At 46.5% G+C, this 16,881-nt stretch overlaps 1 protein-coding gene across 4 annotated transcripts in view; it reads right to left on the reverse strand.

Moving 5' to 3' along the window:
* Positions 1-16,881, reverse strand: part of FRMPD4 (FERM and PDZ domain containing 4) — a 701,451-nt gene that overhangs the window by 9,203 nt on the left and 675,367 nt on the right. For all 4 annotated transcript variants that reach the window (XM_037512714.2, XM_054695851.1, XM_054695853.1 and 1 more), the window contains 6 exons: positions 15,668-15,787; positions 9,882-10,018; positions 7,729-7,855; positions 5,158-5,247; positions 4,424-4,606; positions 2,352-2,490 (listed from right to left, as the gene is read on the reverse strand). In XM_037512714.2, coding sequence (XP_037368611.2) covers positions 2,352-2,490; positions 4,424-4,606; positions 5,158-5,247; positions 7,729-7,855; positions 9,882-10,018; positions 15,668-15,787 — 796 coding nt within the window. The remainder of the gene's footprint in view (positions 1-2,351; positions 2,491-4,423; positions 4,607-5,157; positions 5,248-7,728; positions 7,856-9,881; positions 10,019-15,667; positions 15,788-16,881) is intronic.

The raw sequence follows: 16,881 nt of genomic DNA on the forward strand, positions 1-16,881 counted from the left end.
GCTGCAGTGGCTGCACTTAGCTTCATAGTTTGTGTCTTAACCCCTTGTGCCACCAGGGAGGCCCAGTCTCAGGAGATCTTGTAGGAGTTCTGAAGAGAAGAGAGGACTTGCAGCCATTCTTGGCTGCTGCTTAGCTTGCGTCAACCAGTTGTTCTCTCTCTCTCTCAGAGGCGAGAGATATTTGGAACATGTGCCCTCACCCTCAATCTTACTGTAGAATGGGAGAAATTACTGAATGATTGAAGGTCCATTCTTTCCCCACACTAACAGTACTGATAGTACTTTGTGGAAGTAAGAGTCCGCCTAAACTTTTATTCAGCATTACATTGTGAGTCACCACAAATTGCACAGAACTGAGACCCTTATGACTGGTGCCATTTTTAGAATAGTAGGTTTATTTTCTTCACCTGTACAATCTTAACAGTCCATCAGGAAAAGGTTTTATTTTCAAGATAAACTCTAAGGTTGGAAGAACAAAAAGCAGAAAACGGATTCCTGATGGCAAAGGGTTGTGTTAAATTGCCAAGCTGCTCTTTGGAATTTCAAAGGTCAGCATTAAATTGGTCAAAATCTCCTAGTGCAATGAAAACATGTGGTCATAAAAATGTTCAGCACCAAACCCAGCTCACACTCACCACCTCTTGTTCCTTCACAATTTCTTTTCAATCATTTGCGTCTCTCAGCATCTCTCTGTGTTTCTATCACTTTCATTCTGTTTCTGTCACTTTCATTCTCAAATTTTCCAGAACAGTTTTGCATCACTGTCAGTTATTAATGGAAGTACTGGCCACGATCGTAGGTGTTGCACATAGATTTTTCTCTAATCATTATCCTGCAAGCTAGCTTTTAAATCTTAGTGTTAGAAATGAAAAGACCCGAAGTTAGAGAAATTGAAGACAAAAAGCAGACATCTCAAGGGAGGGTGGGTTAAATCTTAGCTGCAGGTCACAGTTGTGCCACACTTCTGGCATGCCTGCCCTTCTCACTTTCTCTCACTGGTTCACCTCTGTCCTGTATACCTGCTGCCACAGAAGCAGCCATCACAGACTCTGAGTCTGTCTGGGTGTGACTATCCACACACCCCAATGTATTTGTGGAAGAATAGGTTATGTTTTCTGCAAAGGTAAAAAAATCAGAGGACATGCCTTTCCTTTCCCCCTTTTGTTTCAGAAACAGTGACAAGGGGCTTTGTTCCTTTTCTTTGAAAAGAAGTGTGGACTATGGAACCCCTTATACTTTTACTTTGCTTATAATTTGCTCATCAGTTAGTAGCTCTGATTTGTCTGGTAATGCCGGTCCATCGGCCACAGTGACTGAGGGTCCGCTGTACCTGGAGGAAGTGTTCAAACACTGGAGAAAACGATTCTGAAACAAATGAAAACCACCCACCTTCACAGAAACTATTTAACATTTGTAGTCCTCCCGGTCTCGCTCGGGGGCTATTTTGTCCTGTCAAACGACTGAATTGAGTTATGTGACGTCTTTGCCATCCCAAAGGTTCCACATGCCTAGGCTAGTCCTAAGTCTAAGTGCCAGGAAACACTCAGGCGCTCCTGTGGTCGAGCTCTCAGAGTTCCAGAGGGAATTCTGACTGCAGGAGGAGGTGCCCAGGAGACTAGGCCTCAGGCACCCTAAGGAGAGAGAAGCCCTAAAGCTGAGGGCTGGCGATTCCCATGGGGACATCCCAGCCTTCGTTGTCTGTGTCCTGACCTCTGTAAGAGCGAGGCGGGAGAAACCCAGCCACAGGCTGATGCTCGCTTCCTTAGTGATCACACAATCACTGCCTTAGAAACGAGCACCGCGGCCTCTCCAAGTGCCACGTAAAATGTGATAGAAAACAAAGCAACATTAAAAAAACAACCACAACCTGCACCATATCAGAAATACTTGAAGGCTTCTGTGTTAACCTTGGACATTAGGCTTTTTTTTTTTTTTTTTTTTAATTTTCTAGAGGCATGTCTTATTTATCTATTTGTTTGTTTGTTTGGTTTATACATGCACTGGGTACAGTCAGAAGCCGGGAGGGCGAGAGAATTCACCAGAGCCAGAGCGGGGAGCAGAGCAGGCAGAAGGACCGAAGTACACTGCTGAGGGGAGCAGCGGGCGGCAGGAGAGGTCTGCGCGCCATGTGGGACCCTCCTTCGGTGGCCGGGGAGCAGCCGGGGATCGAACCGGCGCCGCAGAGGCCGCGGGCAGCTTCGCAACCCAGCGCTCAACCGCTGCGCCACCTGGGAGGCCCACATTAGGCTTTTTTTATGGATACAAATTTTACTTTTTCAAGAAACAACCTCATTATGGTTGTTAAGTAGGGTGGGGGGGGTCCATGCCTCATGAGTTTAGGAAGAGGATACCTGTTTCCTGGGTGCCTGGATTTTTCTTGTTGGCCATGTTAAATATCGACCTTCTGGAATCCACAAGCAGCCTGTAGTATCCAGCTGTTAAGCAGGCCAGGTTCATGGCATCTGAGGACTCCATCAGGAGCGTGATGGGCTACACAAAAGAGAATGATTTGGTTAAACCCATTCCTCCTTCATCGCCTCCTGCCGTGACAGGGGTGCCACCTGTGCGGCGGAGATGTGAATGAGAGGAGATTTGGCGCAGTCATTTCACAGGGGAGGCACAGTGGCGGGCGCGGGGCATAACAGCGTCTGGCCGAAGGGCACTGCGGGGACACCCATTTGAAAGTCCGGGCATTTCTCACATTTTCCAAGTCATATTGGAATGAAAAACAAAAACAAAAAAACCCAAAAAACTGCTTTTGTTCCCAAATAGTCGACATTTTAAAAAGTGGTAGTTAAGGAGTCAGTTCCCAGATGTGAACCCATGATCTGAACAAACCTGGAAAGACTGTTTCGTTTGTGGTGAAAGTGAGCGCTGAAGGGAAGTAAAACCAGCCGGGGCCCGCCACCTCTTTCTCATCGGGACAGGTAATTCCTGCCGTCAGGTCTGCGGGGCTCCGAGCCACCCACCCTGTCTCCTGCCCCTTTTCCACAACAGGCTGCTGCTCTCAGCATCTTTGATCAGGACGAGGCCATTCCAAGTCTACTCTTGCACTGTCAGCTTGCGGGGCAGCCACCCGCAGCCGCCCGGGTGGGGCCCATGAAATCCCACGGGCCATGGTCATTGTGTCTGGGCCCCACATTCTCCCTCTCATGAGCATCTCTTCCTGGCAGAGCACACGGGGCTCCGATTTGCTGTGTACAAAGCCTTTCCCATGTCCTCTTTACTCCTAACCTGCTCCTCCCATGTCACCTGAGTGGATGTGCCCCGCCCCAGCCTGTTCTCAGAGCACTTCTGATTGATGCACTTTGCTTCTTGGGGTCCTCATCTCTCGTTGGGTCCACTGCCTTTTCTTCATAGAGACAACAGGTGCGTTAAAATAGCCAAACTCCCTGGGCTCATCTATCACTGGGAGAGGAAAGTAGGGATGAGGGGGCCTGGATTATCTCCTGTCAACTTCTGTTTGGGGAGTAGAGTTTGCGCTTTGAGCATGATCTCTGATTGCTGCTTTAAGTGGTGTGGCATAACCTTCACGGGGGGAGATATCTGGGCAGTGCCATTGGTAGAGCCTGAAATGACAGGCTGATGCAAATACCCAGCTTTTCCAGGAGAAAAAACATATGGACACAACAAAAGGGAAAAGGATTTCTAAAGAGGGTTGAAAAAAATCTCTGTGATTGTTCATTTAAGAGTCATACATTCTAGAAAGTAGGGAAAAGTCACCCTTATCCTCTATTTATGATTCATGCATTTTGGAGCCAGAAAGAAGGGACCTTAGAAGTGAACTAGCTTGCTTTCTCATTAGAGACCTCGCAATGGCGCTGAGAGCAGTACAGGCCCAGCTCAGACATAGGTGGATTGGGTCCAAGGCCACAGCAATAAAGTGAATGTCGTGATACAGTGAGTCACATGTAATTTTTGGTTTCCTGGGGCATATAAAAGTTATGTTTATGCTATACCATAGTCTATTAAGTTTGCAATGGCACCCCCCTTTATTTTTGCTGGTGGAGGATTACAATATTATGGTCAAATATCACCATAACATATAATAATGACAAAGCTGAAAATATTGGGAGAATTACCAAAATGTCACAAGGAGAGATGACATGAGCACAAGCTGTTGGAAAAATGGCACTGGGGTTCTTGCTTGAGGCAGGGTGGCCACAAACGTTCAATTTGTTTAAAAAAAAAAAGGCAATATCTGTGGCGCACAATAAAGCAAAGCGCGCTAAGACGAGGAAGGCCTGTGTAGCCTTTGTCCCCAAGGCGCACAGCTGCTTAGTGAGGGTTAGTGCCGAGGCCTGAGGGGGGCGGTCTTTTCCACACCGTGACGCGCCTCTGGTGCCTGCCTGTAAGTAGGGGCGCTGCTGCCCGACGCGGGCTGTTCAAATCGAAGCCACGTGTCCACGTCCGACAGACCCACCTTCACATCCAGCACGTGCAGCTCCACCCTGACCAAGCTCTCCTCTTCCGTGAACATTTCAATCCTGTTGACGTGGCTGAAGTCGGCGAGGAGAGCCACCAGGTTGGTTTTGGTGTTTATGACGTGGCTGATGCCGTAGCGGGGCCCGACCAGGAGCGTCACCTCCGAGCGCTTTTCGGCCTGCTGAGAACGAGATGTTGACAGAAAAGCATCAGCTCTCTGACACACCATGCCGAGAGGATCCAGAGAGTCCGTTTTTATAACATTACCTTTTCACTAAAAAGGAATTTGGGGTCTTATTGTACTAAATAAACCAATTAGAAGCAGCGGCTAGCTGACTGCATCGAGGCCCTGACAAGTTATGAGAGGGGTAGAAAAGAAATGCTCTCATAGCCCATCCTCATCGTCACGAGAGGCTTTTAGAAAGAGGGACTTTTTCTTTTTCAACATGACCGCAACTTCTGGCCCAAGGATTGAAAAGCGGGCCACTGTCAGGGTGCGCCGATTCTCTTGGCTCTTCACATCTCTTTCTAGGGCATTCAGTGGAGGCGTTATCTAGTTTAACATTTCTTCTGATATTTTCAGCTTGTGGTACAGTCAATTAGAAATGGAGGCTGGAGAGATTCGCAGCGGATCTGCTTTGGCCGTCGGCGGCAGCCCGGCCCAGACAGCCCCGGCGCTGACATTTTGCAGGCCTCTGTGATTTCCCAGAAAAAGCAAGAAAGAGAAATTACCACTAATGTTGCCTTGAACACACGGCCCCCGTACAATCGAAGGTCACTGAGGAACTTGAGATAATGGACCTTGGCTTGCAGTGCAGAGAGCTGAGGAGAGAAAAGAAAGCTCAGGTGTTCACTCCATTGGGCGTGCATGGGCGGCCGCTGGGGCCCAGCTGACAACCAGGGCAGGCTAGGGGAGGCTTTCACGGCGACAGATGGGGCTGTCTCAGGACCCTTCGTGAGGAATCCAAGTAAATTGCTGTGTATGTGGTTTCCTGAAGAAGGGCTGCAACAGGACATCAAGATTAAAATCTTATTTATTTTGGGGGCGGGTGGGGAACTCTTAAGTGTGGTGTGCTGGGTCAGGCACCCTGCAAGCGGGAACAAGATGATAAATGACTGCTGAACATGCGCTCGCTGGGAGATTCCAAGTCGAGAGTGGTGCTTTCCAAGGGCAATTAGGGCCAAAAGCGGGTGGTCCCGCTCCCCTCTTCCCCTCACAGTATGTCTCTGGTTTATAGTTGCTTGCTGACTTTGATTTCTACTTTATTGTATGGGGCTATAACTAAGATGAAAATGCATACATTGTGCAAAAATGAAAAATGATGTAAAAAAATACATAAAGTGTGTGTGTGGGGGGCGGGCACACAGGGCTTGCAAAAAAAAAAAATGTGGGTGCTACCCAAATCCTCCCAGCGCACGGGAGACTCACCTGTGCGCAGTTAGTAGGTGCTGCTTTGAATACACACCTGCAAACTCTATAAAGCCTTTTAAACAAGGTCTATATTCTCAGCTCAAGTTTCTTCCAGTCTTTGCAAGTTTTTAAGGAAAATGAGCTTTCTGAGCTCCAATCACTGTGGAAATGTTTGAACTTGCAATATAAACCTGTTTTATTTATTTGGTTCCAAGAATCTATTGAGTTTTATGAATAATTTACAAATGAAATTTTATCCAGATAAAATTGATCTTTTACCACTTCGATGTTAGACTCCCACATCATAAAAAAAAAGTATTTGAGTAAAAAAACACCCACGTTTCATGTTGAATGTGCCAGGAATGTTTGTTACGGGTGTGCATTTCCAACAAGGCGCAGTTCGCATCCAGTAGCAACGACTGTCAAAGTCTGTTTTCAATTGCAGATGACTCGCCAACTCATTTGTGAGCTATACCTACATGAACTACCCCTTATGTAAGTTATTTCGCACTATTCATCCATCCTGCTTCTTGCTAAAACCCAAAGCACTTTGCAAACTGATCTGAAAGCAAAGTACTCACTCTTACCTAGAAAAAAAATAAACTTTCTAGAAGACAGCGATAGATCGATGGATCTTAGGGCAGTTATCCCAATTATTATTACAAAACCAACGGGCCAGGCTTGGGGAAAAAAAAAAATATCAGGTCATTGAAAAGAAATGAGCTTTGGACAAGTCAGAACTGAAAGTTTAAAAATCTTGATCCACGACATCCTGCTGTATTTCTACCAGCCGAATGCTTACAGAAACAGGGAGTCGCCAAAGGTGGCTGATAATGAGCTGAACTGAATTGTAAGTTTAGAAGAAAGCCATGGGGGGAGGAGGGAATAGAAATCAGCATGTCTTTGCCAGTAAAAATGACTTAAAGTCAGATGCCAAGACCAAAGAATTACCCATGTAAACTGATTTGAACGAGTGACCCAAGAGGCCGCCGTGCTGGGAAGTACTCCTGGGCTGGGGGACCGCTTCTGAGTGTGGAACCAGCAGCGTAAGGCTCCTTCTTGTCCTGGTTCCTGAAACCCTCTGAGGTTTATGACCTATAACTGTAACTCTCTATTCTGATCAACAGCATGTCTTTCAAATATCCTTTGTGCTATTTCTGCTTAATTCAAAAAAGGAGATTTTTAACACTCATGATGGTGAATAACAGAAATAATTTTATCTTCCCTCCCAAAGTGAGATTTAATCCAGTGTGGTCAACGAGGGTGTCTGCTCCCCGGGGCCCATTTGGCAATGTTGGGAGGCATTTTCAATGTTTATAATTGAGTGGGAGGGGTGCTCCTGGTGTCCTGTGGGTAGAGGCCAGGGACGCTGCTAAACATCACACAATGCCTGGGACAGACTCCCTCCTCCAGCAGAGAATGATCTGGTTGCCAATGTCAGTGGTGTGTAGTAGAAAAACTGGGGTCTAATGAATGTGGGGTTTGGTCTGCAGGGACCCCCCCCATGGGCTGTTGTGCATCAAAGCCTGTCTGAGTGGTGAGCAAGGGCATGATGGAAATGTTAAATGATCCTGCCATTTGAGCCCCTAAGATCCTCTGATCACAAAGTCTCAGAGCCCATGCAAGGTTCTCTGGTATCACACACGAACAAACCCACCTCCTGTACAATACGGAGTCTATAGGTTGCAAGAAAGAAATGTTTCCACAAGAATACTTACTTTTCATTAGTCTTAGAAACATGTTAATAATTATTTAAAAGGTTATACCATGTTACTGCTTCTGAAAATATGGAGCAAAGTATTTTATTCACAGGCTAATTTTAAACATTTTTTAAAATGCACGCAAGCTTCTCTCCTTAAAATCCATTTTCTATTAAGATGCAAATGTGATACCTTTTTACCGGGTGGTACCAAGTTTTGATTTGCTTTGACAAGGTGTGAAAGTGCTTTCTTTATGTTCTTCTCTTTCATGCTTTGCAGCACAGCAGAGGGAAGAAAAGTCTCTAATCCCCATTCTTTCCTGCAATAAAGAGCATATCTTGAATTTCACATTCTTGTGATGATTAGTTATCTAAGACAAAATGGCGTTCTGGTATTTGTTGCAACAAATGAACTCTTGGTAAAGTAGGGGATGGAGACGAGCACCCAATCAGCGCCAAAACTGTTTCACTCTGGAAAGTACTATCTGATCACTGATGCAAATGTCTGCATTTTCAGAGACCTAGTGCTCCAGACAGGGTGCTATGGTGGGACTGACCAATGGTGATTCGGGAGACACAACCCAACCCCCCTGAGTCTCTAGGAATTTATTCGAATATCTGAGTTGGTATTTTCCATACCAATTTCTCTCCATCTCTTTGTTGAGTCCCATTGACACCTTTCCCTGTCTACCCTCTTTTCTGGGAGGTACGGATGCAACTCTGTTCTGCCCCCGCACCGCTCTTCACCCCCATCTCCCTCCTCAATGGCCATTTCTTCAGAAACACAGTATTCTTTTCTCTAGCTATTCATGTCTAGCTAATGCCTTCCACCCACTGTTTTTACTGGGAGGGGGTGCTAGTGTGGAGTCATATGGGGTCCATGGCCTTTAAGTTTGCCTGGTATTGCAGAGGCAGTACCATCATGTGGCTACATGAGACACACATACACAGACACACACACACACACACACATACACACAGGTCTGGATGAATATATTTTTGCCAAGAGCCCACTCCCCCAGGTTGACTACTGCACTATCCTAAGAAGGTTCTACATTTTAAGTTCTAAGAATTCTATCCTGATTGGTCATGTGTTAAACCAGCGTCTTCTAAATTATACGAAGACCTTCCAGAAGGTTCTGGCTATTTCTCCTGCTTTAGATCCTCTCTAAAGAGGGATGGGAAGATGATCATTCCTCTTCCACATGACCATCCATAGTCTTCTGCACGAGTTAAGAAGGTGTTTTAGGTATAACTTCCTATTGTCCTAGTGTGAATGCTCAACGAACATTTGCTGGGTGGATGAATGTTATCACAGATTCTGCAAGATTCTTAGGCTAGCGATTCCTGGGAGGTTTCTGACTACACCACATTCAAACTGGTAAATGTGGGTGCAGAGAGGAACAGAAATGCACTTGGCTTGTCTGAAACTTAGCTCTAGTTCTCCAAAGACACCTTTTCACATGGAAGCCCATTTCCTCCACCTCCAGGAACTTCAGAGAGGGGACGATGGGGTGAGTGGGTCCATCTGAGAACAAGGCCTCTTTGGGAGCCGAGTCCACCTCAAGCCATAGTCATGGTGTGTGCAGGAGGGGGAGAGAGACCATTTGGGAAAAGGAGTGAATGGAGCCCAGCAGCCCTGAATGTCTCGGCCTGCGCACGGAGGATCTTCTCTGTCACGGGGACAGCAGACTGGCGCCCTACATGGCATCGCCCCCCACCCCCAAAGGCGTCTGCATGTCTAAATAGTCCATTCACAAAGCGCAGGCTCACTGGCAGGCGTCCTTACCCCCTATTTCACAGCTCTCTCCCCTCAAACCCGGCGTTCCAGACCCTGGCTAGGAACACTACCTTTTGTACCATACTTGGATGATCTGAGGTCAGCTCAGGTTGTACAGACTATCTTTTAGACACAGGTGCCTCAACAGATCACACACACACACGCCACTACATAGAGCACGTGCAGGCTGGCAACGGGGGTGCGAGTCCCGTCCCCGTGTGGCTTAGGCAAGGGACTTAATCGGCCGTGCCTTGATGGGCTCGCCTGTAGAATGGAGCTCTATGCCTGCTGATCACAGAGATTTTCAGACATATCTTAATGTCTGAGGCCAAAGCTTGGCTTGGAACCGAGTTCCTTTGGGAATTTAAAGTGGTAGGCCTCATTTTAGCCACGACTCTCTAGAGGTGGATTATGTAAGAAATGGATCTCTTCCTCCCAAACGGAACACCATAATCACGTTTTGCCTCTGGCTCACAAATGCTCTGCCACAAACAAGCTCCGTAGATCAAAAATACACTGGAGGCAGCATCTTTGTCTCCTCAGCGACCCGGAGAGTCAACACTTACTCGATGTACTTGAGGGAGATTTTCTGCGTCTGCTTGGTGGTGACAGTGGCGATGTACATCTGCAAGGCCGCCAGCCGCAGGGCTATGTCGTATTTCAGCTCCGGCCCGAACCGCTCCTGAACGACATCGTTACAGCTCTGGGGAGAGACCAGCAGAGGGCGCGGCTCGTCAAAGAATGGGTCACAGGGTGTCGCCTTTAAAGGAACGGGTGACCAGCAGCTCCCCGAGGGCTTCCACCTTCACTTCAGAGGCAAGGAGGAGAAATCTGGAAACATTTCCAATGCCCTGCTTGAAAGCCAGTCAGTGTTAACTGTGCGCACAAACAGAGACCACACAAGCCAAGGGACAGTCATTGACCAGCGAGCTGCTACTTACACACTTCGCTTTTCATAACAAGATTTAGGAATTTAGGGATGACATTTCCAAACCCAGGAGCAGCGACTGAACACACGAAGCCCTGAGTGCACGCTGTGGCTTCTGGAAGCAGGCGGACAGGCTGGCATTCCAATGCTGTTCCTTCACTTCAGAGGGGCGCGAATGAGACAAATTCCCTAATGGTTCTGTGCCTCAGCTTCCTCTTCTGTAAATTGGGGATACTACTGCTCCCCGTGGCCAGGGTGGAATGAGTTAATGCAGAGCTGCCTGATCTGTCGGGTGTTAAGAGCCCTCGCCACCATCACCACGCCCGCGCCGGCAGCCAGCACTGAAGGGCTACGGAAGCGGAGCAGCAGGCCAGGCGTTGCCAGGGGCCACCTGTGGGTCTGTAGGTGTCCCTTCGACATGCTGGCAGCCTGCACCCCACTGGAGTGGCCTAAGATCACGGGTGCCCCCGGAGCGGGCAGAGAGGACAATCCCGTAGCCACTCCAGCGGAGAAGGTCGCAGTGGCTCAAGAGGCATTCTGTGCCTCCGGCCTTTCTTTCTTCATCTGTGAAAGGGGAACGCCTGCCTCACAGGGTTTGTGGTGAGCAGCTCACTGAAGAGTGGCTGAGAGAGGGCTGGGAAGGCCTCGGTGCTATCCGGCCTTTGTGCTACGGACCTTCTCGCTGGCGCACAGGGCCCAAGCGCAGCTCACTGGGAGGGGAGCACGGCACAGCGTAGGCCTGTTCTGCCTGCGAGCCCACTGATTTTTGTTCTGGGAAATGAGGCTTTTGGGCTAAAAAAGCCTTGTTAGCCTTGCCCCTTCTTTATTCTTTGTCCGGTCCCAAGGTTTCAACTGGAAAACCCAACCAGGGCGTGCTTGCTTCCTTGCTGAGACGCACATCTGCGACCACTTCACATGCCCATTTTACCAACTGGGAACGCAGCGTCCCGTCTGGCTTCTGTACACATTTGCCTTCGGGCACTTACGCCGGCTCACTGGCGGGGCGGCGCAGGTTCTGTCCGCACGCTCTGGGTGTGTCTCAGCCCATCCCTTCACTCCTACAAGTGAAGTCACATTCTCTCGCCCGCCATCCCTAATAGGGTCTCCCACCTTGGCCACCCCTTACAGTCTTCGACCTGCCTGGATTGCAGCACTCCTTGTTGGAAGCAGATCTGACTTGAGGCAGGAGGCAGGGCGGTCTGAGAGAAGGCAGCCTCTCAGAGCCATCCCAGGCTACCATTTTGCTTTGCTACTCTTGGTTCACCAGTTATTTCTGAATGCGGGGGTTGTCCATAATTGGGCACCAGAGGGTGAGGAACCAGAGAGTCATTTTACAGAGTCTTATGAGGGTGAGGAAGCCACGTGGCATGGTGCTAAGGCACAACAGGACTGGAAGAGTGAGTTTTTTGTCAAATCATGTTGATAAATTGCTTTCTTCTGCGACTATTGTATGACAAATTTGAAGTAGGAGTTTTGCAACTGTGAATTTATAGACAAAAGGTCCACATTTGATGCCAGGTTCTGTCAACTACTGATCAAATGAACTTGAACATGCCATTTCATCTTTCTTTGAGTTTCAGTTTTCTTATCTGAAAAATGGGCTAACTCTAGCTAACTCTCAAGGTTGCTGGTACACTGGTAAGGATAGTTCATAAAATGAGATGTGCTTGAAACGAGTGAATCATCACTATTATTTCTCCTTAGGTTTGTGACTGAGTTTTTCCCCATTCCTGTTATGCCCTGTACTTAACCAGACTTCTGAGGGGATTTTTTAGTTGAAGTGATCTGTCACTTAATTACTTTATATAATTACTTCAGTCTGATCCTGGAGAGTTAGTGTGAAGTCTAACTTACACGTTTTTTTTTTGGGGGGGGGTACTAATCATGCTTTTAATCTTCTCAGTACATAAAATATAGTTCCTCAAGCAAATGGCAGTCATTTTTTTTTTGCAGAATAGAGAGGTCTCAACGGACTCCACTATGGGCCAACAAAAAAAGTTCATTTATAACGAATGTGGTTAGATATTAAAAAGGAAACCAATACTGCTGTAGTGTCTGAAAGCATTTTGTAGCCTCCGTGGTATTATCCTGTTTGCTAATTGGCATAACAATCTTTTTCGTGGTACATAGTGAACAGGTGAATGTCAGCACAGCTCATTATAATTATGAATTAGAACAGTCTGGATTATTAGGGTTCACTGTTATTATATATGTGAACATCCGTAAGCTAGCTCAGGGCCCATTACAGAGTAGGAGATTACCAGATATTATCGCTGCTGGAGCCTCTGTCTCCATCATCATGGCTCGCCCAGTCAAAGGCTGCTGTCCTCATTAGGAGCCCTCTAGGTTGAAATGATTTTTGTCTTTGTAATGTGACATATATTGCTTCTGCTTACTCTTTTGTTCCCCAGGCTAATTTTATTTTATTCTTTTAGTACCTTAAAATCACCATGGCACACAGCACCGTTTGCAGATTCACTGACTTACATTAGACAAAAATGGTATTTTAGACGTTCTGTGATCCAAGGCATTTTGAATGCCTCAGAGGGTCAGAGGCTGAGAAATTCTCATTTCCTATTTTCAGTAGAGGATTTCTGTGAAGATGGTGGCTTTAGTTTGGTCTCTGTCACCACCATGCATGCCCTCTACCTACCCACTGGCTACTCCTGGCAGGGGTGGCTGATCCACTACCATGAAAGCAACACCCAAGGTGGAAAGCAGAAATGTCATCAGTCTTCTGCTAGTCTCTGGAAAAGACCCCCTGTTCTCTGGACAGTCTCACAGGTATAAAATATGTGTCTTTGGAAGAAGAAAGATCTCCATGACCTCTATCCGTTAGACTTGAGCCAGCATCCTGTATAGAACCATGCTTAGAGGTGCTCCGGGTCTACACAAGAGGCCTTCCTTCCCCGAGACAAACACCACCACCTTCTTTTGTAAGTGAAATGGGTTTGTGATGTTTAAAACAGAAGCAGAGGAAGATGGCTTTAAAGCAGCATCCTGTTCATGGGAGTCCTATGGAACTACAGACAACAGCAGCCGAGGGCACCTCACTGTCTCCGGCCAGGCACTAACTGGTTGCCGTAACTACTTATTTTCAACCAACAAGCTTAAAAACTGCACAATCTGAGCTGCAGGGACAAAGCCCTGGGTGGGCCCACAGCAGGAATGTGTGGAAGATGCAGAAAAAGGTCAGCTGAGCACCAGGTTGTTTCATGCAGTCACACCTGGGTTCGCTGCCCTGCTGGGGAAGAGGGACAGTGTTCAGGTGCCCAGGTGACCAACATTTAACATTAAAATAAACAAACAAACAACGGCTTCGCTGTTCTGGATAGAAAATGGTATTAAGGCAACACACATTTCTTTACTTGACAAACCGTATTCTTAATAGGATTTGCCTCTTCCTGATGCATCTGGATTATCTTCGTCAACATTAAGCACCCTACTGAGCTGGAAATATCACAGCCTCTTCCAAGGACCCCTGAGGTGAGGTGCCCTTAACTGGCCTCTCCCTGAGTGTCCCTATCAGCTGGAAGGTTTTAGTAGTTTCTGCTTAAGTCTTTGACTTAATTTCTGTTCTTTTGGGCTTACTGCCACTTTAATAGTTGTCACTCTTCCTAACTGCTGCTATTTATCTCGTGTCTCTCTGCCATCTTCCATTTCCTTCCCCCACCCCGACATTTTTAAAGATCACAGAAGCTTTGAAATAGACAAGAAAATACCAAGAACAGTAAAGCAAACACCTGTGTATCAACTGCAATTGTTTCTTTCATTTTCTTTCCCTACTTCTTTGCTTTTTTTCTCACTTGTGGCTCCAGCAACCGTTGTCGGGTACAGGCATCCCCAGGCAAACAGGGCGTCTTTTTGTTGGCTTCATTTTTGCCTTTTCTTCCTTTTGTTGTGGGGGAAGGTTACATCTAGGTTTACAAGCTCTTTGAGTAGTTATAATGCCAGATGCCTAAGCATTAGGTAAGTGGGTTCTTACTGTTTAATGTGATTATACTGGAAATTTAAGTGAGTGTAATGGGAAGCAGTTATAGAAAAATAAAGGAAATAAAGGAGCATCTCCTTCCTATATATCAAAGGGATAAATTTTCTTTGGGACAAACTAGCAAAGGTTCTCATTTCTGGAGGTCTTGTTTTTTTGAGAATTATATCCTAGAATCAGATAGAGATTGGCTGCAAAGGACACTATCTTCTTAAAGTCTTGTTGCCTTGAAATGAATAACTCCAGTACAATGGTGGATATCATGATATTTCAGAACAAGTTAAGCAACAAAAGTATGGATGACTAAATAAGTAAATAAAGGAAAAAGGAAATCGCTTTCTTAGAGTAGAAGGCCAATTAATAAGTGAAGAAGAAATAATGCAATGAGAAAAGCCATCATTTTTAACCATTGGAACAGCAGAGTTAGGCAAGAATCATCAATGAATACTAAAACTCGTGGGTGAAAGGATCATTCACGAGAGTTGCAAAGTAACTCCACAAGTTGCTTAGTCAGACAAAAGAGAAAGTAGTAGCTTTTGAAGAGATAAATCTGGAGAACACAGCGTTAAGAGGACAAACGGACACTGTACGCCCTCCTGATGCCAGGTACTAATGAGGACAAAAAGTCACCCACGTTGTTCTTCTGCCCAAGAAGAAAGCACTTTGCTTTCAGTTCTGATTAAAAACCTAACAAAGGTTCTCCCACCAAGTGAAGGGAAGGATCACTGAGAGAGGCTTTTTATTGCCTTCAATCCAATGGCAAGATCAGAGAAATCCAATTTCAGAGATTTCTAAAAAATAACTGAGCACTACTCCTCAACACGGTCAAGGTCTCGAAAGTCAAAGAAAGTCTGAGTACTGTGCCAGGTTTAAGGAGATTGAAGTGACGTGACAACCAAGCGCATTCTGTTTTAGAAAAAACTGATAAAAAGGACATTTGGGGACAACAGAGAAAATTTGGATATGCACATTGGTCAGATAATGAAAATCTATCAGTATGAAATTTCCTGATTTTATTAATTGTGCAATGATTATGTAAGAAAATGTCTTTGTTACTAGAAAATATATATGGCAGTATTCAGGGATAAATGAGTATGATTCCAGCAACTGACATTCATATTGTTTAGGAAAAAACAGCGTGTGTGTGTGTGGGGGGGGGTGGGGCACACATACACTAAAGACACAGTAAATGTGGTAGGTTAATAACTGGTGACTTTGGGTGAAGGATACTGAAAAGTCCTTTTACTATGCTTACAACTTTTCTGTAAGTATGAAATTATTTCACAACCAAAAGTAAAAGTTTGAGAAGCGCCACTGAGTACTGAGCTTGTGGTGGAGGACAAAGAGAAAGAAGATCCCATTTAAAGAGTTCAGGAAATCCCCCACAGACAATTTCCCCCCAAACAATATAAGAACATGCCCAACTTCTCACTTACCTGAACGTAGAGATACTCGAAAGCAACCGGATCTCTCCTTAAAAGGTCAATTGGATCCTTTGGGACAAAGCTGATGCGGAAAAGACACCTCATCTTATGGGAGCTGGGCCTCTGGGTCACCTAGAAAAGACCAATCACAAGACTCGTCCAGTGATGACTGAGAAAAGGCGAGGGACGCGGAAACACTGTGTCTTTGAACACGGAGACAGGAAGTGTTTGAAGGGCCTTTAGTCTTTGTCCCAGGTACGTGTTCCTGAAAAGCACATACCTGCGCCTTAGGCAAGGTTCCCCGAAGCAGCCCAAGATGAGGGGCACACTGAGAAACCACTCTCAGGAGAGGCCAGTAAGGGGGGGGGAGCAGGGCAGGAGCAGAAGTACGTCCCCAGCAGGGGTACCTCCAGCCTGACCCCGGGGGACTCTGGTGTCCCTGTAGCACAGCAGGACAGGAGCCGCAGGTGCATCCACAAGGAAGTCGGTGGTTTCAGGCTGTCCCAGGGCAATGTGACTCTGCAGGTATGGACAGATGGGGGCTGGGGGACCTGTCGACACTGGCTGTTGTGAGTGGTCTCACACCAGGCTAGGGTGGGGGGCGAGGGTCCAATGTGGACTATAAATAACCAGAAACATACCTGGGCAAAATACAGGAGGAATAAATCTTGAATTCGGTGAAAGAATTTAATAGTTACCAGAGGGAAGGGAGAAGGACGAAATGGTGTTGGCACGGGTTGTCTGATGGAGGGTGAGTGGAACATGTGTGCCTATGGAGGAGCAAAAATATAACCCCAAAATTAAAATTAAAACATTAAACAAGAGAAGAGACCCAGAGGCAGAGCACAGAGATGGTCCACTGGAGCGTCACGGTGTATTACTACAGAGCAAGCCGTGGGCTTTTCTAAATCACACTCCAGAGGGACTGGCTGTGGAGTGTCATCATGAGCCTCTATGACATCACACTTGGGAGTAGGAAGACAGATGCTCTGGCTTGTGCTTCCAAAGGACCCCAAAGTTCCGATACCATGGCGCTATTGAACTTGTTCCAAGGAGCTTGGAATACACCACCATTAAGGGGTAAGGACCATGGAATCATTTTGGTGAGCTCTCCTTTCTCCATCACAGTATGTGCCAACTACTTGGTGTAAGTTTCTCAGTTCCTCTTGCAATAAAAGGGAATCAATCAATGAACAGTAAAACAGTTGAATGGATAAAAGACATCC

Source organism: Talpa occidentalis, unplaced genomic scaffold (assembly GCF_014898055.3).
Source record: "Talpa occidentalis isolate TD23 unplaced genomic scaffold, MPIMG_talOcc4v2.1 talOcc4.15, whole genome shotgun sequence".
NCBI lineage: Eukaryota > Metazoa > Chordata > Mammalia > Eulipotyphla > Talpidae > Talpa > Talpa occidentalis.